The sequence below is a fragment of the Orbicella faveolata genome, unplaced genomic scaffold, assembly GCF_042242905.1.
Source record: "Orbicella faveolata isolate gen_17 unplaced genomic scaffold, um_ofav_v1 contig_25, whole genome shotgun sequence".
NCBI lineage: Eukaryota > Metazoa > Cnidaria > Anthozoa > Scleractinia > Merulinidae > Orbicella > Orbicella faveolata.
In genome coordinates this window covers 7,504,617-7,527,173 of record NW_028301553.1, presented here as the reverse complement: position 1 = coordinate 7,527,173, position 22,557 = coordinate 7,504,617, and the positions used below count along the sequence as shown (strand labels likewise).

At 40.7% G+C, this 22,557-nt stretch overlaps 4 protein-coding genes, 2 long non-coding RNA genes and 2 pseudogenes across 7 annotated transcripts in view; 3 read left to right on the top strand and 5 right to left on the bottom strand.

Moving 5' to 3' along the window:
- LOC110044222 (uncharacterized) overlaps positions 1 to 3,943 on the bottom strand; it is a 54,604-nt gene extending 50,661 nt beyond the window's left edge. The window contains exon 1 of the mRNA XM_089293274.1: positions 3,845 to 3,943. The gene's annotated coding sequence lies outside the window, so the exon portion shown is untranslated. The remainder of the gene's footprint in view (positions 1 to 3,844) is intronic.
- On the top strand, positions 1,210 to 2,677 carry LOC149108800 (uncharacterized; annotated as a pseudogene).
- Positions 3,944 to 6,924: 2,981 nt separating the features above from the next.
- On the bottom strand, positions 6,925 to 8,039 carry LOC149108799 (uncharacterized; annotated as a pseudogene).
- Positions 8,040 to 9,713: 1,674 nt separating this feature from the next.
- On the bottom strand, positions 9,714 to 11,438 carry LOC110050711 (uncharacterized). The gene is made up of 2 exons (XM_020756668.2): positions 11,133 to 11,438; positions 9,714 to 10,856 (listed from the first exon to the last, which is right to left on the bottom strand). Exons 1-2 carry the CDS (start codon positions 11,434 to 11,436, stop codon positions 10,195 to 10,197), a joined length of 966 nt encoding a protein of 321 aa, XP_020612327.2. The 5' UTR covers positions 11,437 to 11,438; the 3' UTR covers positions 9,714 to 10,194.
- Positions 11,430 to 17,286, bottom strand: LOC149108797 (uncharacterized). Its single transcript, XM_089293367.1, has 2 exons — positions 16,807 to 17,286; positions 11,430 to 11,561 (listed from the first exon to the last, which is right to left on the bottom strand). The coding sequence occupies exons 1-2, from the start codon at positions 17,096 to 17,098 to the stop codon at positions 11,452 to 11,454; spliced, it is 402 nt and encodes a 133-aa protein (XP_089149493.1). The 5' UTR covers positions 17,099 to 17,286; the 3' UTR covers positions 11,430 to 11,451.
- On the top strand, positions 11,978 to 12,907 carry LOC149108798 (uncharacterized). Its single transcript, XM_089293363.1, has one exon. The coding sequence runs from the start codon at positions 12,277 to 12,279 to the stop codon at positions 12,835 to 12,837; it is 561 nt and encodes a 186-aa protein (XP_089149489.1). The 5' UTR covers positions 11,978 to 12,276; the 3' UTR covers positions 12,838 to 12,907.
- Positions 17,287 to 17,454: 168 nt separating the features above from the next.
- Positions 17,455 to 18,707, top strand: LOC149108796 (uncharacterized). The gene is made up of 3 exons (XR_016208302.1): positions 17,455 to 17,556; positions 17,810 to 18,158; positions 18,628 to 18,707. It is a non-coding gene; the product is annotated as an uncharacterized LOC149108796 (long non-coding RNA).
- On the bottom strand, positions 18,430 to 19,664 carry LOC149108795 (uncharacterized). Of its 2 annotated transcripts, XR_016208296.1 has the most exons (3): positions 19,484 to 19,664; positions 19,286 to 19,400; positions 18,430 to 18,669 (listed from the first exon to the last, which is right to left on the bottom strand). It is a non-coding gene; the product is annotated as an uncharacterized LOC149108795 (long non-coding RNA). The 2 variants fall into 2 exon arrangements; XR_016208295.1 differs by having other exon boundaries at positions 19,286 to 19,664.
- Positions 19,665 to 22,557: the final 2,893 nt, after the last annotated feature.

Here is a 22,557-nt window from a genome sequence, read left to right as displayed (position 1 = left end):
AAATTGTGTGGAATCCGGTAGAAGGAGACTGCTCCTTTCTGGATAGGTATTTTCAATCAAACTTGCACTTTCGAAACATAAAATCTGAGTGTCAACTTTCCGTGGTTATTGCTCGAAAACAGTTCATGCCACCAGATGACCCCAAACTCTCTGGTTGCTCTTCCTTCACCAGGTCCGACAACCATTTGAACTGGACAAAAAGTTGGCCGTCCCACGTCTTGCTCTCTCTTTGGCTGCCTCTAGTGCTTCTCTAGCATTTTGCGGTTCGTGTCTTTCCTCTACCTCCTTGTTTCGCAGGTAAGTCTTCTTAAGGTTTAAAGGAATGGCACTTTGTTGACCGAGGGCAGGTTACAGTATCATTCAGGTCGTGGTCTCTGTATTGGAACACATTGAACTTTTCCCTCCAAACGGGGGGACGTAGGTGCCTCTTTTCTCTGCCGCTGTTATAAATGCATTTAGCATGTTAGCTAACAAAATTTGGACGTACTCTTCCAGTACATAGTACCTTTCAACGCGACTCCATTTCCCTTAAACAAATATAGATATTGTACAACGCTATAGTCATCATTTTCTCTGGTAACATCATTGGTTCTTGAGAACAAAACAATTTACCGCTTCAATCCTATTCGCTAGTTTGGAAGTTTCTCAGTCAAGAGAAGTAAGATAATGATAGTAAAACGTAGTCACTCCATTGCCACAGAAATTTTGCGATTCCGTTGTAAAGATTGGAGAAACAGAGGGGAAGTAAATGCAAGCATACTTACCGGCGGCCTTTGGATGTACCGGTAGACAGGAATTAATACTGTCCACAATGCCACTTATCCCCTGTTTGTAGCTTGAAGACCTTCACCCTCTTCTAATCCTTGAAGGTAGCCGTATGACCTCCTGACCATTGTAAAACGGCAGAAATGTCACCGAATGCGCATCGATATGATGTTTTGCCTTTCTGTGTCGAAATAACGCAGTAGTGGTATTAAATTCGGACGGACAAATCGTAGCGCGTTTTAAAAACAGCCACAGAAACAGCCATGTTTGCAAGAATGGTGAGAATCTCTGCGACTTAAAAACCTTGTAATAGCTTTTCATCATGCTTTTCATTAACTTATTTACACATAGGCTTGCTGTGATGGAACAAAGCTCTTTCAACAATGATCAATCGGTGAATAGCTGAATAGTGTGTGAAATAGGGGATGGTTTTCCGACAAATATAGCTGCTTCCTGAGTTCTTTTTGCTCCACCAATCGTATACATTTAATATCCATTACACGTGCTTGCCAAACGCTTTCCGTCTCTCACTTTGGAAAGATCGCCCGTGAAATCAATTTTTCAACGATAGCTGTGAATAGTTTTTCATCTTGCAAATAACCGGTTCTTCCACTTATTGCTTCGTAAATTTTTAGCGTATTCATCCTTAATGGCTCGAAACAAACGGAAAACGATCAAAGATCCAGAAAAGTTGAAGAAAATTCGGAAAGAAGCAAAGAAAAGGTGGAGACAAAAGAAGGCTCAAGAAAAAGCTTTGAAAGCAGCGGCAGCCATCGCCGGCAACTCGGCAACTATTGGCAAAAAGGAAGAACAAGTGGTTAGGTCGGTGCGAGAAGTAGCGGAGCAGAAGGTTGAAGAAAAAACCATGAAAACCGCGGCAGCCATCGCCGGTAACTCAGGAACTATTGGTAGAAAAAAAGATCGAGTAGTAACGTCTGTGCGAGAAGTAGCGGAGCAGAAACGTGGCGAACCTGCTAACCCGCCGCGAAGACGAGTCGACGTCCAACACCACGTTAAAGAGATCAATCCCTCGTTAGTCGTGCGGACAGAAAAATTTCTTGGATCAGGAACATTTGGAAACTGTTATCTCGCTTATTACCGAGATCTGCTTGTGGCTGTAAAAGAGTTCAAGTCTGTGAAAAAGTGGAGCACTAACGACCTGAAAAAAGAAGTACGCCAGGAAGCGAGAATGATCAGCTACCAGTGGCGTGCCTTTGCTATTTGGTGTAATAACTAAGAGCGAGCCGCTTCGGCTTATTACAAAGTTTCATGGCCGAAAACATAGAAGCCTGACCTTGTCCAGTGCCACTAGAAAAAAAAATTATCTGGACAAACCTGGTTGGCTCGGTGTGTTAACAAAAATCATCGAAGCGCTCATGCACATACATTCGTGCGGTATCCTGCACAACGATTTGAAAGCGAACAACGTCCTGCTCGAGGAACGAGAGAACGGGTCAGTAAACCCGGTAATTATAGATTTTGGCAAAGCACGCTTTGCGTCTGATACAAAGCCTGCGGTGGCTGTAACAATTTCCAAAAGAGAGGAGTACCAGAAGCGCTACCCTCATATTGCGCCCGAAATCGTGTGTGGAACTGGGATGCAAAGCTATAAATCAGACACATTTTCATTTGGAAGAATCGCCCTTGCTGTACTGGATTTGCTACCCACAGCAACTGCTCGATCAATTAAGATGGCCAAATCGGCTTTAAACGATGATCCTGAACAGCGTCCCTCGTTAAAGGAACTGCTTAGCGTCCTTTAAAGATTTGTCAATTGAAGTAAAGAAACTCAGTCGTTCTCAAATAGTTAAATAGGCCAGTATGAAGTAATTTTGTAAATATGTCTTATAGTGCCCTCGTTAGTTCACGTTTTCCTTTTTAGATGAAGAACCTCATATTGAAAATGTTACCGCTGGAATAGTATTATTTACGGATTATCTGTGTTTCTCTTCAAAAACTGTGCTTTCAGTTTAGTGTTGCGAATAGAGAATCATCACGTTACTATTAAGTTTTTTCGATGAGCAATGAAAGTACTGTTTCCGGTTATTTAGAATTCGACTTGTAAAGATATATATTCTTTTTTATCAGAGAGCGACATGCTTTTAATACCACTAGTTGTATATGTCTCCGAGGAACAGCGGCATTAACTAATTATTAAAAGTGTTTTTAGAGAGTAAATAATACGTGGTTTATGAGAGTTTTATCCAGTGACACCAACGCCGCGAAGACAAACGTGACCAAATTTCTCCTCGCAACATACAGTTACAGCCACGCGTGTTGATGTCTGAAAATCATTTGTTTTCATGTCATGAGATACTTAATTAAATTGGTTCGTGTTTCTTTCGGCATGCATTTGACCGCCGATAAGTGCGAAAAAAGTAATTACTGGAAATTCCTAGGGGACACCAAGAGCGTAGTAAACGTGTTAAATACGGTGTTCTCTGTCAGTTAATGATAAGCCATGGAGGAGAATTTCTCCTTCTTAGCCTAATTTGCATATTTTTTTTCGGAGGGCAAAGCTCGTCATGTCAGTAGTTAGTGAATAATTCTGAGCTATTTTACACGCACTGGGCCGAACAATTTCGCTTTTGTTTTCGTGTTTTGAACCTTCGAGGTGGCATTACAGTACATGCAGAGTTGTGTGGTTGTTCGGAGAGAACCCTCGACATGTTTAACTACTTGAATTCTGATTTGAACTGTTAAGTCATTCACTTAACAAAAAAAAGTTGCTGTAGGTGTTAAATTCGATCAAGATTCACAGTACAGTCAAACTTCGTTTGCAAAGCAACGAATCTACATCACCAATCACCGGATAACAGCAGACAATAAATTAAAGCTTCCTATCCTCACTTACACACAAAAAGTAAGCAAGCAGAGAATAAGAGTGCCTTAAAGGACAAAACAAAATCGTCGGCAAATAAACATTCGGAGACTCAAATCATGCATAAAGACCATGTAAAGATCGCTACCTGTAAAATGGTGGAAGCAACATTCGATTAAAAAGTGATTTACCGACAAAGTTATTTATTCCATGGAAGGGTGAGAAGGCTCTAGGCTGGCTAACTAAAGATCTACTTACCTCTTGATCACACTCGCTCGTGTTCTACAAACTAGGGGAGCTGTCTTTTGTCGCAGTAAACGTGAGCATCTCGCCGCTGTGAATTTGCCTGATTGTGGTGGAGCGTGAGTGACAAACACCGCAGCAAAGACTTCTGGGTTACATAATTTTAAAAAGAATGTCACGCGACGTTACAAGCTGGTCACCAGCACTAGTTCTAGTAAGAAAAGAAAAGGTTCTTAAAGAACTTAGAGACCAGCGCCATTTTAAGCTCCCAGTTATTTTTTCTGCCTTTTGGGATAACAAAGAAGGTGACAGGGGCACTTCATATCACTCAGGGGTAAACGAAAATATCGATTGAATTCAAATATATAGAGAACGGGTATATATAAATATTTAATGTATTAGATGAAAAAGGTAAGAGTTCGCTATAACAACATTCATATTTCGCTTTGGTTATTAGAATTACCGTTACTGAGTTGAATATTCTTGAAAGTGATGCTGTGCCGGTTTACATCTGTTTACATTCTGAAAGAATAACCAGTATTACCTGGAGTCTGATCAAGCAATGCAAATCCTAAATACAAATGCAAATTGTAGACAATAATGGCATCACAATTTGGAAAAAAGAAAGCATAAATGACAATTCTTTGCTGGCATTTGTATCACAGACAGACCGTTATATTATAACACAGAACTTCCGACTAATATGAAATGAATCACTGCGAACAGCTGTGGACCAGGACAGATAATCAACCAACGTAACGGCCGATTTTGCAAATGCAAACCATTCCGGGGTTTTTGAACAATAAAAAAAAACTGAAACTTCACGCTGGAAATAATTCGAATGGCTGCGAGGCCACGGTCTGTGTTCTTGAGTATAGCCTTAAATTAAAGTCCGTTGAATGGCAATGCTTTTTCCTGAATATAAAGCGATAACACTTAAGACCGGATTCCTTCCTTCATTAAATATTTTAAAAACTGACGAAAACACTACAAGGCAACCACAACTGAGAGATAACAGCCAATGACATGGCTGACAACCCTGTTGTCAGCCTGTTTGAAAGAAAAGAACATCAATTAGTGGACGAAAATTGTTCACCGCTGATTTTCCTGCACCAGCCGAAAATTCTTCATTTTTAATGTATCACCTCACGCAATTAATGTATACCAATTTGGGTACTTCAGCTCTTAGGAGTTTATTCTTTTCCAGTCCAAAGAACGGGACAAGGCAGATGAGTCATCTGCACACATCTCTATAGCATTAATTAGAAGCGATTGTAGGTATTGCCACTCCAGTAAGGAATGCTAATCTTCTGCAGAACAACCCTATAATTGTTCTAGGAATCGTCCATGCCCATCTTTTGGTTTGAGAATTTTGCTTGACACAATCTCTAGCATTCATTTTAACACAACCACAACAGTCTATTGAACATTCTGCGTAAGCGCCCTTGATTTCATTATTAATGGAACAGTTAAAAGCGTGCTGATGACCTTTGAAAATATCGCGATCAGTTGTGAAAACTGCTGTCAATGACAGAACTGCCTGATTGAATCATTCTATTGACCACAGTCGCGTTGCATCCAGTACCTGACAGCTAAACTGGTTCCCGATCCGAGGGCGCTATCAAACCGTCAAGGGTAGTATAGGAGGCCAAAGAATACATACTAACTGACAGCTAATTCAAGCTTATTTTAGACTGCTGGTAGTCTGTTTTCTCTCGAAATTCAGCAGGGATTATGAGGCGAGGCGCTTTAGCCTAAAAGGGAATGGGACGAGACATGGGCACTCAGCCATACCGCCCTTGTTCCGCCTTCTTCCCTACCCGGCCACATACCGCCCTTTTGCGTTCGCGATGATTAAACACTGGTGTAAGTGACCCTTAGAGAAAAAGCCGGCTGCCAGCAGAATAAGCTTATCTAGAATCATATAACAAACATGTATAACAAGCCTGAATTTTTTTCAGGCTTCACTTGTTGCGTGTATATATTTGCAAGGATTTCTCACGTCTTTGAGCATCTCGTGAGAATAAAAAGATATTTAAAACAATAATAAACCAACCGCATTTGAAGAGCAGGCATGTACCCAAAAGAAGGAATTTCTTGGAGGACCTTTAACAGGTTTGTTTTCTGTTTAGCCTAGCTGTTCAAGTACCGTCTGATAAATATGGAATTAACAAAGGTTGTATTATCCAAATTACGTGAGCAGAGGAAGAGAAAAGAGATCTGTATGCTTGACGAATTGTAAATTATTTCGTATTAACCTACTGCGCTGGGAAATGATAAAAAAGACAACAACTTCGCAAGTTACAGGTACATGACAAAGGTATGCTAGGAGGGCCTGATAGGCGGTTGAGAATAAGCTACAGTGGAACCCCCGTTAATACGACCACCTTCGGGCCATGAAAAATTGGTCGCATTAACGGGGTGGTCGTATTAAAGGAGTTTTTTTTAAATAAGAAAACGACTGACTGAGCTTTTTTTCGGGTCAGAATAAAGTGGCCGTAATAACGAGGTGGTCGTAAGGCGGGGTTTCACTGTAATCAAACTTTAACCTCACTCTGCTCTGAAGCTTGCGAGGTTGAGGGATGAATAACGTATTTCTTTTGTTTTATTCCCCAAGCCTCCGAGCCAAGTTAGAATTTTCATATACTCAAATTGGCCTATTGGTCAAAATTTTTACATGTAAGCAGGGAGGTGCAGGGATTTTTAACTGATAGCTGAGAAATTACTAAATAATTGATAGCTGAAATGGAGGAACTGCTGGCATGAGTTTCCTTTAAGTGTTACTCTCAAATTGGCTACTTTTGAAAATGTTCGGTGTGTAGCCAGGCATGTTAAAAATTGGTAAAAAGGAATTAAATGGTTGTCACTGGCTAAAAATATGGTTACCGGACGTTTCGGCCACTACTGTTGCCTTCTTCAGCAAAAGATGGAAAATGCAAATGTTAAACGGCGTCCTGCTAGAATATGTAAAAGATGTGTGATAAAACTAAATGAGCAATAGTCTCTAGAGTATTCTTAATGAGTGTAAAAATTCTTAATGCCATTGTACACGTTCGGTAGCGCTATGTGTTCGTTTATAGTGTTCCTGTCTCGCACGGAATGCCAAACTTCAAGAATTAGTCTTTGTTTCCATACTGATGATCTGTCGACAATTTCAACGTTCTCCAAATCTATTTGGTGACCGTTGAGCATATGGTGTTTGGCCAATAAAGATTTTTTGTCCAATGTTGCTATAGCCTTTGCGTGTTCTTTCATACGTGTTTTTAACGCGCGTGATGACTGACCAACATAAACACAGTCACAATCTTTACATTTGATCTTGTAAACAATGCCTCTGGAAGCCTCTTTCTCGATCTTGTCTTTAGGTCTTTTGAGTATGTTCGAGATGGTACGAATAGGTTTATGGGCGACCTTGATATTGAAACCTCGAAGAACGTTTGCGACTCTTTCGGAAAAACCTTTGGCGTAGGGGAGGATGACAAAACCACGATGGTCGGTATCATTCGTTTCTTGTTGTCTACTCCGTTGGCGGCCATTGTGAATGAAATTTGCAGGGTAGTTATTAGTGGTAAGGGCTTTCGTTACTCGTTTAGTTTCCCGTGAAACTTCCTCCTCCGTGGAAGGATTGTTCCTTGCGCGATCCATGAGAGTGCGCACGACCGAGTGTTTATGCTGAGGATGGTGGTGTGATTTGAAATCAAGGTAACAGTCGGTGTTAGTAGCTTTCCTGTAAACAGACACAGCGATCGAGCCATCTTCTTGTCTGGTTGTTTTTGTGTCGAGAAAGGCAATGGAACCTTCTGATTCTATCTCGATTGTAAATTTGATGTGAGAGTTGATGGAATTGAGATGTGAGTGGAATTCATCTACGTGCTCTCTTTTAACACATACGTGGCTGTCATCTACGTATCTAAACCACCATTTAGGAGGGTTAGGGGTCGATGAGAGAGCCATTTCTTCGACATGTTCCATGACGAGATTGGCCAAGATGGCGCTAACTGGGGATCCCATCGGACAACCGAAAATTTGTTGGTAATGGTTGCCTTGGAATATGAAGAAATTGTTGTCGAGGACAAACTGTAGAAGTGTCATGATATTTTGGATAGACAAGTTGGTTCTTTCCGGTAGTGATTGGTCAAAGTCCAGTCTCTCTTTAACCACTTCGATTGCTAGGTGGGTTGGAATGCAAGTAAACAGTGACACGACGTCAAAAGATACCAGAATCTCGTCGGGATCTACTGACAAGGTGCGGATCTGTTCCATGACTCCGCCACGATCGTAGCTGGATCGTTGAGATACATGAAGAACTCGAGCTGCGTCGCGTCGATCAGTGAACCTTCATTACAGCAAACCTAGCAATCATATGGAAACCAGCTTTAATCCGACAGTGCGCTATTGAATATTTCTATGTAATTCTGAGTAGCACCAAATTGTAATAAATTTCGCTAGGTTGCAAGGTCTTGCAATAAATTCAGATTTCAGAAAATCTACATAGTTCGCCCGCAGTTTATATTGTTAACTAAAGAATTAAGTACCACCGCAGGCTGCTCTAGCCTCTAGTAGCAACTTTCGGGTATAACGATCCTCCACGAATTTTCTGTGGCCTTTTCTCGGCAAAACCTGTAATTAACATCGTTCGACCATGATGTGTGTAGAGTAACTGCCCTCAAATTGGACTTTTTTGACTGATCAACACGAATCCTCTATCAGCTATCTCGAGGCTGAAAACCGTTAGCCAACAATTAAATGAACTGATTAAATTTTGCAGACAACTTTAAAGCCAAGGGCTTTATTAGCAGAGAGCAAAGTGATCCAGTATCCTATACCAGGAAAGCATGAAGAGTAAGAGAGTTAATCCCCCATATAGGCCTAATTTCCAAGGTAATCCTCCTTTAGTTATTTTTAGACATGAGGGACATTTAGCACGAAGCCAAGATTTTCGCGTGAACGGTAAACCTTAAACGGCAGTTTCAGTTTGGGCGTTGGTGTTTCACGTTTATGTTCTCTACCGGTTTAGCTATAAAAACAGAAAAGAATTATTTCACTTGAAGAGGCCGCCATATCGAAAATCCAGACATCAGTAGTGTTTGATTTTAAAATGGCAACAAAACGCGTCACATATTTAAAAAGACTTGTTTACATAACTTCCTTACTGGTTCGTGGCATACACAAAAATTCAGGATAACAAACGTTCAAGTGAATCAGTTACGTCAAAACCTACATCTCGGCGTTAAAAACACGCGTTGGGAATTGCGAATGTGATCCGAGTCACAGGATCTTGTGATGTTGTGGCTGATTGGCTATTTTCAGAACCTCCTGAGATTTTAAAACCGGGAATAATCTAGAAATAATTCGACATCTAAGGATTACTTTAGTAATAGGGCCTATCTTGGGGATTGACTCCCACATCTAAAATCATCCCTCGTGTAGGCATGGTGGCCTCATTGTTAGTGCGCTCGTCTCCGCATCGAGCGGTCCGGGTTCGAGCGCTGGCCGGGGACATTGCGTTGTGTTCTTGGGCAAGAACTCACAGTGCCTCTCCCCACCTAGGTGTTTGAATGGGTACCGGCGAACTTAATGCTGGGGGTAGCCCTGCGATGGACTAGCATACCATCCAGTGGGGAATAGAAATACTTCTAGACGCTTCATGCTACGGAAACCGGAATAAGCTCCGGCCTGGCTCCTTTGCAGACTAAATCATCCCTTGCTAGTACTTGGTTCTGGCTGCCATTTCTTTTAAAAAGTAAAATCTCTCTTCCCTGTTCAGTCGTTAAACAATGAAGCTCCAATATTTAGTCTACCGTAAACTTTCGAAAGTAACTGAACGCCCCCAGAAAATGCAGCAAAGAGGCTTTTATGCAAAACAACAGTGAGGAAAAGCAGATGCAACGAACAGCAAATTGATTATTCTCTCCTGATGTTCATTCATTACATGTACTCTTCTAAATTACTGCTTCTTTTATTCTAGACAAGGTTAGTTAAGTTTATTATCATATTTTGTGCTAGGGATACGCAAAAATTCCCATTTGACTGAGTAATAGTAAAATGGACCGACTCGTTTATAATAAACATTCTCGCTTAACCGAAATTACCTACAAATCAAAAATAGCTTTGGGAAACGGCTTCTAAAATTTCAATCAGAAGGTTATTTTCACAAATTCCTTTCCCGCTACCAGGAAAGGTACTAGGAGAATGAAAAATTTTGAATTTAGCACTCAAAATACTCAAGGCAGAATATTTGAAATAAACGTTTTTTGTACCATGGTGCTTAACTAAGGAATTCGCTTCCAACAAAGATTTAATAAACAGATCAAAGCCAAAACTTGAACAATACTTGCAATTCTAACAATGCCTTGATTAACTTTTTAAAATCCCTGTTTGTTTACAGCAGAAAGCGTGCTTACAGCAGAACGCACTCGACTGATTGTCCCAACTTTTACCACCTGTCGTAAGTTTTCTCTATCGTCAGAAATGATGTAGAGTTCCCCACAAGGTGTCAAACAATATTCCTCTTTCAAACTTTCAACGATGTACTGAGGTATTTGCCAATTTCCATATCTAAAGTGTACATCACTTTCTTGAAAGGAAACCTGTCCGTAAAGGATACGAGTTTTTAACATGAAAGTTTCATTGTCAGCGATCCGTATTCCTTCATACCTTGACCTCGAGACTTCAATCAACTTTGGATCAACGGACCATCGAAGTGTGCCATCAATGCCTTGCACGATTGTTACTCCAGTCACGGGCGTGTCGTGATACCGTTGAAACAGATCTTGATTAATGTGATCCGGGACCGTAAATGTGGGGTCCCATAGTTGAAGATCTGCTAACTGATAAGATATTATTCCATTAAAAAGTAAACTCCTCAGTAACACAGGTTCCCCAGTAATACTTCTAGCAGGAGGATCTCTTGACTTCATTGCTGTTGTGGCTTGCGTAGCTGGTTGCTTCTTAGTTTTTGTATTCAACCCATGTCCTGGTTCCCGGTCTAAAGGGTTTCTTTGAAGGGGATCAATTTGTGATTGACCTGAAAGGATAGAAAACGATACAGCTGCTGAATCTGAAGCATCACGGATCATTTTTTTTTTTTTTCTTTTTTGAGAAACTCTAGAAAGTTGGTTAGGACGGTGGTCATGTCGAAATCAGAAACTGAACCTTTGCTAAATAGTAAATGGTTGGTAAATGTGGCAGTTTCGATATATTAAAAGTTATAACTTGGCCCCGTGGCTTGGGGAAATACAACAAACAAATCATTGAAGGTCACTTCAAATAGTGTCTGTGGACAAATATGATGCATTGTTACCTTTAGGAGATCTTGACGCATTGAACTCCTTAGGTCGGGCGCCTGCCCTGTTGCCCATTTCATTGCTTATTTCAACGCGAGAGACCATTGAACTTAGTTGCTGTGCAGACCCCTCTTCCACGTCTTCTATCTCGAGTTTGGTAGAGCTCGCTGACCGCGGTGTTTGTGATGATGGTCCTTGTGGCGGTTGATATTCAAATTTCTGTCCTTTCTTGCTTGGATCAAAGTAATGCAGCAGCGCTTCCTCGTGAATCACTCTGTGATTTTTGTTCCAAGAAAAGACGAAGCTTTTTCTTCCATCCATGAACTCCTCGCTGAACTATGAATATGCAATTTTTCTCTTGGTCCAGCGCGAGATGACAGACTGCTCTTCCTCGGCTTCGTTCTTGTAGTTGTCATCTCCTCCAATAACCACGATGACCTTCCCTCCTAAGGTAAAATACAAAATATCTAAAGAATCGATTTTGTTTCAGCTCCGACAGCAAGTGAATTTCAATTTTCGGCACACGCCGCGATCTAAAAAGCTAAGAAGAGAGAAGATCTAAAAAAAATATTGATTTAGGGTCCCTAGGTCCGTAACCCCTAGTCCCTACCCCTCCTTCCCCACTCCCACCCCCCCTCCCTTCTCGCCAAAAAAATAAAGAAAGAAAAATTCACTCACTCTTTTGCAATGAGATCTATTGGGCGTCGACGGTGAACAATTAACATATTTTTGCAAGTTTGAATTTAAAACAGTCATTGTTTTCTTGGAAATGTGGCAAAAGTTTGAGACTAGATCACTTGCGTATATCTGTGTTAGTACGACTAAACCAAGTCAAAATAGCCTGAAACAAGACACTTCGCTTATCAAAAACCATTTTGAAACTGTAATATATTCGTAACCGGAAGTTGTGTTAAGCTGTTGTATTACCCAAGATGCTTAGAGAATAAAGTTGTTGTGTTGAGCAAGCCTCGTCAACTTGTGTTGTTATGTCACTGAGCCATACTTTTGCTAGTATGTTTCATTTTGGCGACGAGGATGGGATACTCTACATGCACGAAGACGCATGAGAAATCCAGTGAAGTTTTGATTTTCTCTGTGTGAGGAAAAAGGTTTGTTTTCGACCGAGGCAACTTGATCAAAGTTCGAGCACGTGCTATCAAAATGGCGGGAATTGGATTGTTTGGTCGTGTCGGCGAGTTCAGCCCTGAGCGAGAGACTTTTCGTTCCTATGTGGAAAGAATGGAAATGTTCTTCATGGCAAATAATATCATAGAAGAAACAGGCGAGGGTAAAGAGGAAGCCAATCTCGCAGTTGCAAATAGAAAACGTGCTATCTTTCTGACTGAGATTGGACCCGAAGCATATTCTACCCTGAGCAATCTGCTGGCACCAGTGAAACCAAAAGACACTCCTTCTGCGGACATTGTCAAAGCATTGGAGAAACATTACAATCCAGCGCCATTGGAGATAGCAGAGAGTTTTCATTTTGGAACTCGCTATCAAAAACAAGACGAATCCATCAGTGACTTTATTGTGGCCTTGAAGAAGTTATCGATTCATTGTAACTATGGAGAGTTTCTCAACCGAGCTCTGAGAGACCGTTTTGTGTGCGGATTGAACAATCCCAAAATACAGAATAAACTTTTGAACACCGAGGATCTTTCTTTTGAGAAAGCGTGCCAGATTGCAAAGTCAATGGAAATGGCAGAGAAGAACACCTAAGAATTCCGTCCTGTCAGTGCAAGTGATGACAGCCAAGGCATAGTAAATAAACTGGAAACTGGAAACACTAAGGAACCCTGATGTTACCGGTGTGGTGGTAAGCATGCTGCACCTAAGTGTAAATTTAAGTCAGCAAAATGCTACAAATGTAGCAAAGTAGGTCACCTTGCATCAGTTTGTCGCAATAAAGATGTTGAGTCTGGCATGAAAACAAAACAACCAGGAGCTAAAGGTACTGTTCATAGTGTCTTAGAATCAAACACAGAAGGTTGTGATGATAATGATGAGCTAGGTATTTATTCCATGTATGCAGTTGGTACAGATAATCCTACCAACAAAAGTTATACTGTAGAAATGACCATAAATGGTTCACCATGTGCAATGGAAGTAGACACTGCAGCTGATTACTCAATAATGAGTAAGAGCACACATTCTCAGAAATTCAGTAATTTTCCACTTCGTCCGTCAAAAGTTGAATTGAAAACCTATACGGGTAAAACCCTTACAGTGTGTGGTGAAATGCTGTGTGATGTAGTGTACAAGGGCCATGAATATACATTGCCAATTATTGTAGCTGATTATGAGAAGAAGCCTACTTTGCTGGGAAGAAATTGGTTAAACCAGATAAGGCTTGAGTGGGGTGAAATATTTAGTTTAACAAGATCCGAGTTGGAAAGTGCCAAAAGTCAACTTGATGGATTACTAGTTAAACACAGTGAGTTGTTGAAAGATAGCTATGAGGGCATGAAAGGGTTGGAAGCACACATCACCATGAAAGATGGTGCAAAGCCCATATTTATTAAGCCACGTAGAGTTCCATATGCACTAAAAGATGAAGTCGAAAAGGAGTTGGATAAGTTAGAGAAAAATGGGGTAATCGTTAAAACTGACAGATCAGACTGGGCAAGCCCAATAGTAGTTGTGCCAAAGGCTGACAAATCGGTTAGAATTTGTGGGGACTACAAAGTAACCATCAACTCAGCTGTTGAAGATGAGCAGTACCCCCTTCCCACCCAACAAGACTTGTATGCTGCCCTCTCGGGATCAAAATTTTTCAGCAAACTTGATTTGTCGCATGCATATGCTCAGCTAAGTGTTGATAAAGCAAGTCGTGAGTACCTGACAATTAGCACACACAAGGGACTCTATTCCTACACCAAATTACCATATGGGGTTAAATCAGCAACTAAAATATTCCAAGCTAAAATGGATATGATTTTGCAAGGAGTAGAAAAATGTGTGTGTAAGCAGGATGACATTCTTATTGGTGGTGTCAGTTGGCAGGAGAATATCAAAATCCTGGCTGAGGTATTGGAGAGGTTGCATAAATATAACCTGCATTTGAAGATGGCAAAGTGTGAATTTCTGAAGAGGGAAGTTGTCTATTTGGGTTTGAAGATAGATGCTGAAGGTTTGCATCCAGTTGAGGAAAAAGTGGCTGCTGTAAAAAGGGCACCAGTACCACAAAACGTCAGTGAGTTGAGATCTTTTTTGGGCATGGTCCAGTACTATCACCCATTTCTTCCAGGTTTAGCAACCACACTAGCACCATTACATGAGCTCCTCAAAAAGGGTGTCCAGTGGACATGGACAAAAGAGTGTCAGCAAGCATACGAAGCTTGTAAACAAGGTCTCACCAGTGATGCACTGTTGGTGCATTATGATGGGGACCGTGAACTGAGACTTGCTTGTGATGCGTCCAGCTATGGAATTGGAGCAGTTATTAGCCATGTGATGGATGATGGCCAGGAGAGGCCAATAGCCTATGCCTCTCGGACACTGAGTTCAAGTGAAAAGAACTATGCACAAATTGAGCGTGAAGCATTATCAATTGTTTTTGGTGTAAAAAAATTTCACCAGTTTTTGTATGGGCGTAAATTTACCCTGATCACTGATCACAAACCGTTGTTGGCAATTTTCAATCCAAAATCCGCTATCCCCAGACTAGCAGCAGCTCGAATGCAGAGGTGGGCTCTAGTACTTTCGGCGTATGACTATGAGATTGAATACAAAAGATCTGAAGACCATGCCAACTGTGATGCTCTCTCAAGGCTACCACATGAGGACTCCACAGTGGGAAGTGAGGGTGTGGTCTACAGTGTGAGGGTAATTGATGATGTTTTCCAATCACTGCAGAAGATATCGGAAAGGCAACCCTTGTAGATCCTGTACTTGGTAAGGTACATCAATTTGTGATGTCAGGTTGGCGAGAAGGGTGTCCTGATGAGACCCTCAAACCCTATCATAATAGAAGAAATGAGCTGTCCTGTGAACAGGACTGTGTCCTTTGGGGCTCTAGGGTGATTATTCCACCAATCTTTAGAGCCAAAATGCTGGGGCAGTTGCATTGGGAACACCCTGGTATATGTGGTATGAAAGCAATTGCTTGTACATGCATGTGGTGGCCAAAAATGGATCAGGAAATCGAGGAAGCAGTGAGAGTATGTACAGTATGCCAAAATGTTAGAAATGCCCCACCCAGTGCACCCCTGATCCCATGGAAGTGGCCAACTAGACCATTTCAACGGATCCATATTGATTTCTGTCAGAAGGGTAATGATTACTTCCTTGTAGTAATCGATAGCCACTCAAAGTGGATTGAAGTGAAACATATGAGCTCTACAACTACTGAACGGACTATTGATGAGCTCCGTTTAATTTTTGCTACTCATGGTTTACCTGAAGAGGTGGTGTCTGACAACGGACCACAGTTTACGTCCATTGAATTTACCGAATTCATGCGCAAAAACGGCATCAAGCACACGTTGGTTCCACCCTATCACCCTCAATCTAATGGGGCAGCGGAGAGGTCTGTGAGAGTTGTTAAGGATGCTTTAGTTAAACAAGTGCTTGAGGGTAAAAAGGGCATCTCTATGAAACACAGACTTGCTAATTTTCTATTTCGGTATCGCACAACCTCTCACAGTACAACTGGTGTGACCCCCGCTGAGTTGATGGTGAAGCGTTGCCTAAGAACAAGATTAAGTCTGATTAAGCCTAATCTGGCACAAGTTGTAGAGAATAAGCAAGAGAAACAGAAAATGTATAAGGATTTGAAATGTAAGAGGGAAAGATCCTTTGTAAGAAATGACAGGGTGCGGGTACGAAACTCAAGGGCCAATTCTAAGACTGATAAGTGGATTCCAGGCACTATAATTAAAGTTTGTGGGCCCAGAACCTATGTAGCTAGGACAGGACACAAAACCAGATATGTGCACACTGATCACATGATAAGAGCACATGATAATGTACCAGATGATGTCAGTGAGCCAGATGTCGTGGTGCCTGAATCAAGTGGTCAGAAAATAAATGATGATAATGTGAATCCTCTCGATAGTACTTCTGAACCACATGTAGATCTGCCTGAAAATGAGGATACTGTTGTATCTCCTTTAGTTGTAAGTAGTCCACCTACAGTTTTGCGAAGATCTCAAAGGATTAGAAAACCAGTTGTTAAACTTAACCTGTAACTGTAGGTTATCACTGTCTTGGGTATAAGTGCATCCTGAAAATCTGGGGGAAAGCAGTGTAATATATTCGTAACCGGAAGTTGTGTTAAGCTGTTGTATTACCCAAGATGCTTAGAGAATAAAGTTGTTGTGTTGAGCAAGCCTCGCAAACTTGTGTTGTTATGTCACTGAGCCATACTTTTGCTAGTATGTTTCAGAAACCATGAATTGGTTGTTCTTGTCCGAAAATCGGATCAATCTGGGTTTCGTATGATTAACAAAGTACGCTATGAACCACTTCTTGTACGCTGGAGCACGGTGAAAAGTTTATATTTAGTATTAAGTCAATCTCACGAACAGTATACTATTATTAAAGCGTAAGACCTTTAATACCCCCAAATACAAGTTAATTTTCTTACAAATTTTGCTTCCATTGATTTTATAGCCACAATGTCATGCAAACCCTGGTACCTGGACCATCGAGTTTTAGTAGTATTATCGTTCTAATGTCTAACATTACCTGTCGCTTGCAGTAAAGCTCTGTAAACCTTGGCGTATCCATGTTCCAAGTTATCATTGTTGATGAGTAGAACAGATTCGTGCGCATGGACAACAAACATTGCAAAATCTATCTTCGTTGCAGGAATGGTCGTCGTACTCAACTCAGACATTTCAGATAGAGTGAAGCTATGCTTCTCTACTGAGAATTCGAAACCAAGTCTCGCTTTTGTTGCCATCAACAAATCCTCGACGATGCTTAGCTGGTAAACATTATCGCAGTTAAAAAGATGAAACTTGCGCGGCTGTGCCATCGTTTCGTTTAGTCAAAGTACAATGTTTTTATATCTTTCTTGGCAGCCTCGTTTTGCTTGAAAAGGTTGAAGCAGTTTCTTTCGTGAATTTCAAAACGGAAGTCCTTTATTCTCAGAAAAGGCTTCGTAAATAGCTGCGGATTGTGCGCAATAATTCCGAGAAAGCCAATCAACCATGAACAGTCCGGAATATCCCGATAAATTAGGACAGTCATGACGTCATGAAGCTATTGATAGCAGAGAAAATGGCGGACCTTTTATGCGGACCAAGAAAATATGTTGTTTCCAGTCTCGCATAGAGTCTGGCCAGCATTATCCAGGACTTTTTCCGCTCAAACGTTGAGAAGGAGAATAAGCGGTCATTTTGGTAGTGGGAGAACGTTGACTGCCTTCTAATCATTGAGTTTTTTTGGGTGTCAAGCGACGATGTAGACGCGATTTTGTGGCCAAATATTAAGGTTAGTAAAGTGTACGCGTTATTTTCTAGTATTCACGTATTTTTCATTGAGCTGTGTATATTTTTTACTGGTTCTAGTGTTGTTAAAGTTCCATCATGCCAAATTACACGGTTGTAAACAACGTCGATATTTTGTAAACTCTCTTTGAATTTGAGGCGTTACAAGCGTACCTGAACCGCTGTTGTTATAAGGCTTGAGTAATGCATCGTTCCTTCATTTTTATGACAGTTGTTTTCAATTTCTCTCTCTTAAGTACATGAAAGAGCATACTCGACTGCTCGAGGCACTTTGCCGAATTTTTGGGGAAAAAACAAAGGGAAAAGACAGGAAATAAGACGTCGCTAAGTACGCGGACGAAATTAAACAAATTTGAGAGGTCTCTGTTTTGGTGGATTCTCCGAATGTGCACCCCAGTTTTATCACTGGAGAGCCAGCAGCCTGTTGAAAACCACCTACAGCACAGACGTGGCAGCGAAACAGACAGGCCAGGGGTACTGCAGTGGTTCCCTGTAAATGGATGCTATCAGTATCCCAAGGAATGGCACAAAGGGTAGAGAGATTGTTTGTGCTCATTTACCAGACGTTGAGGGCCATGCAAACATGTAAGTTAAGGTTTGTAGGGTGCATTGCACTCTTTTTTTTTTGGCATTTTTTAAAAACTATACACACTGCAGCTGTTCCTGGTAGATGATGATTCTTTCCACCTCCCCATGAAGCTTGAATGTACCAGAAAGTAATGTTTTTGCAAATAATTTTTATGAAGGCAAAGACTAAAAAGGTACGAGAGTTTAGAATGTAGTGTCGAGTGTTGAACATTACTAATTGTGAAACCAATGCAAAACATTAATTGGTTGTGAACAGGAAACATATCAGTTTGGTTAAGAATATGTAATAAAAAATAGAAAACATAAGAGTTATCAGACCACTTGAGGGCAATCTCTTATTTAGTGAGACTAATGCGGTAACTACATTCAAAATAAATTCATATATTAAAACGAGAAATACATTTGTAATAATATTGACATCTGTAAGCAATGTAATAATCTTCTAAGTGCTTGTGATTTGTTTCAGGTCCTGCATTCTGCTAAGAGGCAAATTCAAGGTCGAGAGTACCTAAAGAGTGAATAAAATAAAATGGATTTCACTTTCAAGACTGAATTTGTTTTGTATACTTTAAATAAATATATAATAAAACCTTGGGAAATGTGGATGGATTGTGAATGCTCCCTTGTCAACCTGTCCAGGTATTATTTTGATATTTTTGGGTAAATAGCTTGTGAAAGTCAGCAATTATATGTAAGTTTTCATAATTTAAATGTGGAAATCAGACATGATATCTTTTAGCACAGTAACAAATAGATACAAGAAATATTTGAAATAAATACCAAAATGGAGAAATTTCAGATTTACAAAGAATATATTAACAGAATTTTTGACTATCCCCGCTTTTGACAACACTTAGCACACACTAGCTTAGTTTATTTTGTATAAAAGAACAGGAATTTCTCACTCGTATGCGTTATTGAAAATTCTGTTTTAATGATGATTTCATTTCCTCGATTTAGCCACAACGTATAACATTTTGGACATCTACAATTTATCTTTGCTGCCATTTAAGAATATGCGCGTGCTGTCGATTTCGGCCCGATAATCCCTAGATAGGAGGAAAGCCTCAATTCTCATATCGATCATTTCTGTGCTTAGAAAAAGGCAGAGTACAGATGCTTACCGATTGTACGGTCTCTTTCCAAAGAATGATAACAGCAGCTCGTCAAACGTGGCCCGCATTACGTTCTGTGGTGCTTCCTTCGGTCCGAGGATAATCGTTATCTGGGAAGAATTGTCTGTGACATGGAACGCGAACACAAACTTTCCTTTTATTTTATAATTTGGACAGTATTTAACTCAATTCGAGATAAATATATACCTCCTGAAGGCCCGCATTCATGGCATTTGAAAGTATTCGCGACTCTCCTTGTCCGCCATCTTGAATCTCTTGGTTTGTTGTGAAACACAACACTCCAATCAAAACACGCATTCTCATTGGTTGAAACGTGAGTTTCGTGACATCACAGATGTCCTAATTTATCGGGATATTCCGGACTGATGAAGCATCACCCAGCCATCGTAGCTGGATCCCAGTCTCTCTCTCCTTTGCCTCCCTGAGGGTCTCTCTCTCCTCAACGATAAGGGAGGCAAAGGAGAGAGAGCCTGAAATCAATGTTGCAAAATTTAGCCTGTGTAAGCAGGCGGCTCCCGATCCGGGAACGCTATGAAAACATCACGGGTAGTTAGTTCGTATTAAGTGTTTCATTTTCACTCGACATCGCGGCAGCCATTTATCGGTGTCCCAAAACAATGAAATGGCGACCATGTTAGTGTTCCAAACCAAACCTGTGAGGGTTGAACTCTCATATATTATCTACTTTCTTTTTTTCCAATAAATTTGCAGGACTGCTGGCCACGTGAGTGAAAAGGAGTCCAAAGAGTGCACGTGACTAAGCAGAGGAATGCGGGGAAAGAGAAAAGAGAGTTGTCTGTTTGACGAACTACAAATCTTAGTCAGCATGTTACGCCGAGAAATGGTAAAGAAAAGCAACAACGTCCATATAGTCTGGGAGCAAATGTTATCCCGTGGGAATTTCGTGCTGAAAGCAAGCCACCAGTCTGAAAGTGTTCATTAGGGTCTAGTAAACAGGAAACGGTTTGGTGGCAACTCTGCAACTTGCTAGGACGGGTTTTAAGGTGGTATGGTACCCTCAATTGATCTTTCTTCACCTAAATATGGTGAAGAAAAATCAATTGTGTGCTATTGCACTCAAGAAGAGAAATTAAATTTCTAGAGTTTTACTCAAAATGGTTGCTATGGAAACCAGCCACAGCCTTTTGAAGTAGTGTTTTACAGTATAGACGCCAACACTTCCTGCTCTTTTACAAAACAAGAATTGACCGTCAAATAAGCATATCATGTAAGTTTCTGTTTTGTTCTGTGATATGAACCTAAGTTTTGACAGTTAACTCTTATTTTCAGTGCTTTTTACAGCTTTATTTGGAAATAACCTTATTTTTTACCACACCCAGTGGACAAATCATCTCATGTCACGTGACAGACCTTAAAATGTTACGATTTTTTGGTTTATATCATCACGACACTATTGGTCTTTGATGAGCCCAAGTTTCAGAAATTCTACTTAAAAACCTTGCAAAGTAGAAATGTTGGCGCGAAGTCAGTCGGCACAAAAGTAAACTTTTGAGAAAAATGCACTTTAAGTTTCCTACACGAAGTATTAAGCATTTAACGAGCCACAAATAGTGGGGCGATGCAGATTTGATCTCGGGGGAGGGGGTGCAATGGTTGTTCTATTTTGTAAAAAGTTACCGCAGTTGTGGGAAATATTCCTTGTCATAAGGGAAATGAATGAGCCTGTGATGGCAATTTGAGGCAAAGCTTTTCACAAATAATTATACCAATCGAGTTGTGCATGTCTTAAAAGGTTTTTTCTAAATATTTTCGTTCATATAAGTTAAAAATAATCTATATTTTTGGTCTGGTTCTTATAGTAAACAGTCGTTGCTATGGCCGTTGCCACGTGAAAAAACTTATACCACTGTATACTTTCCTTAAATTTCACACTCATCTGGAAGGAAATTCGGCAAGATCGTTTCAATATGTTTTTGACAAGTCCTCAAGGGTCTTAAGTCTTGTATTTCCAAGAAATTGAATTTTTCATGAACATTGCCATATTTTAGGGTACCATACCCCCTTAATACACAATTTGATCATTTAGTGACAGCTGCTGATTATGGGGTGGTCACGTGACCTAGCATGAAAGCGAGGCTTGACCAGAAAAACGCATATAACCTTTTTTAAATGTTCACAATAGCTTGTCAAACTTTCTCAAAATTAATCCCTAGATGATGCGGTTGCACTGATGATATGGTCATTTGTCACGTGGTCAAATTTCCTGCACAGAAACGAGGCTCTAAGCAACCATTCATTTTATGGTAAATTTACACTGGTAGCAACCTACACAATTAGAAAAGACAAAAAAAGAGAACAACTTAGAAAACTGCAGTAGTAAAAATGAAAATGGCCATATTTTTCACCTTTCGTTGGCGAAGTATTTGTCTAAGGACGCTTACCATATCTAATTTAACGCATCGTCATCATCCTCTTCATCCTCAATATCGCTGTCATCATCGTCTCATTCGCCTTGTTGATTCTCACATCCATCATCATCATCATCATCATCATCATCGGAACGGCTGCAGAGGTCCGTGTATAGCAACCCTGCTTTGCGGCACTGACAGTGATTCATCGAGCACCGTTCCTTTGCACATCTGCACTTCACAAGCTGTATTATAGCCTCGGGAACGGGCGAAAGAGTGGTCATGACAGGGATCCACTCGTTATCTTCCATTGTCCAACCATACCCTCGTGGTGACGGTAAAACAGGATTAGGTACACAGTACATTGTTCCAAACCATCAACTGGTAGTGTGCTCGTAGTATGGCTTGGTGCAGAGCTGCCTTAGTTGGTGGTAATCTGTCAGATTCAGCTTATCTCATTTTAAACAACGACCACCTGAGCTCTTTGACAGTTTTAATTGTGGCCTTTGGCTGGTACAGCTGGCAGACGAATTGCTCAATCCCATCAAGGGTTTCTTCGTCGGGTTTTTCATCTTTACCCAGATTGGCTAAGGATCTAAGGATCGACTCATTGGCCTCCTCAAATTATTTCCAGCAAGTCGGTTTCCCTTTTCTTGAGAAACTACCCGTGTTATCAGCCCCTGTTAAGGCATGGAATGCTGGTAATGCGGCTGTCTTGACTGTCTTGGCTGATCCAAGTGCCTCTAAAATTGGTTGCAACTTGATTGTTCGATGAGTTGTTACTGATCCAGTTGCAAAACTTAAATCTGGACACGTCTCTTGATAGCTTTTGATAGCTAGCACTAAAACATCAATGTCTGGAGAATAGAATAGGCTCACGTCCTTGTGTGT

Bases quoted from the DNA above. Each gene is read 5' to 3' on its own strand.
- LOC110050711 (XM_020756668.2), bottom strand. From the start codon at position 11,436: ATGGATGGAAGAAAAAGCTTCGTCTTTTCTTGGAACAAAAATCACAGA. The intron at 10,857-11,132 runs GTAACAATGCAT...CTATCCTTTCAG, and splicing joins TGCGTCAAGATCTCCTAAAG to GTCAATCACAAATTGATCCC.
- LOC149108798 (XM_089293363.1), top strand. From the start codon at position 12,277: ATGGCGGGAATTGGATTGTTTGGTCGTGTCGGCGAGTTCAGCCCTGAG.
- LOC149108797 (XM_089293367.1), bottom strand. From the start codon at position 17,098: ATGGCACAGCCGCGCAAGTTTCATCTTTTTAACTGCGATAATGTTTAC. The intron at 11,562-16,806 runs GTAATGTTAGAC...ATTTTACCTTAG, and splicing joins AGCTTTACTGCAAGCGACAG to GAGGGAAGGTCATCGTGGTT.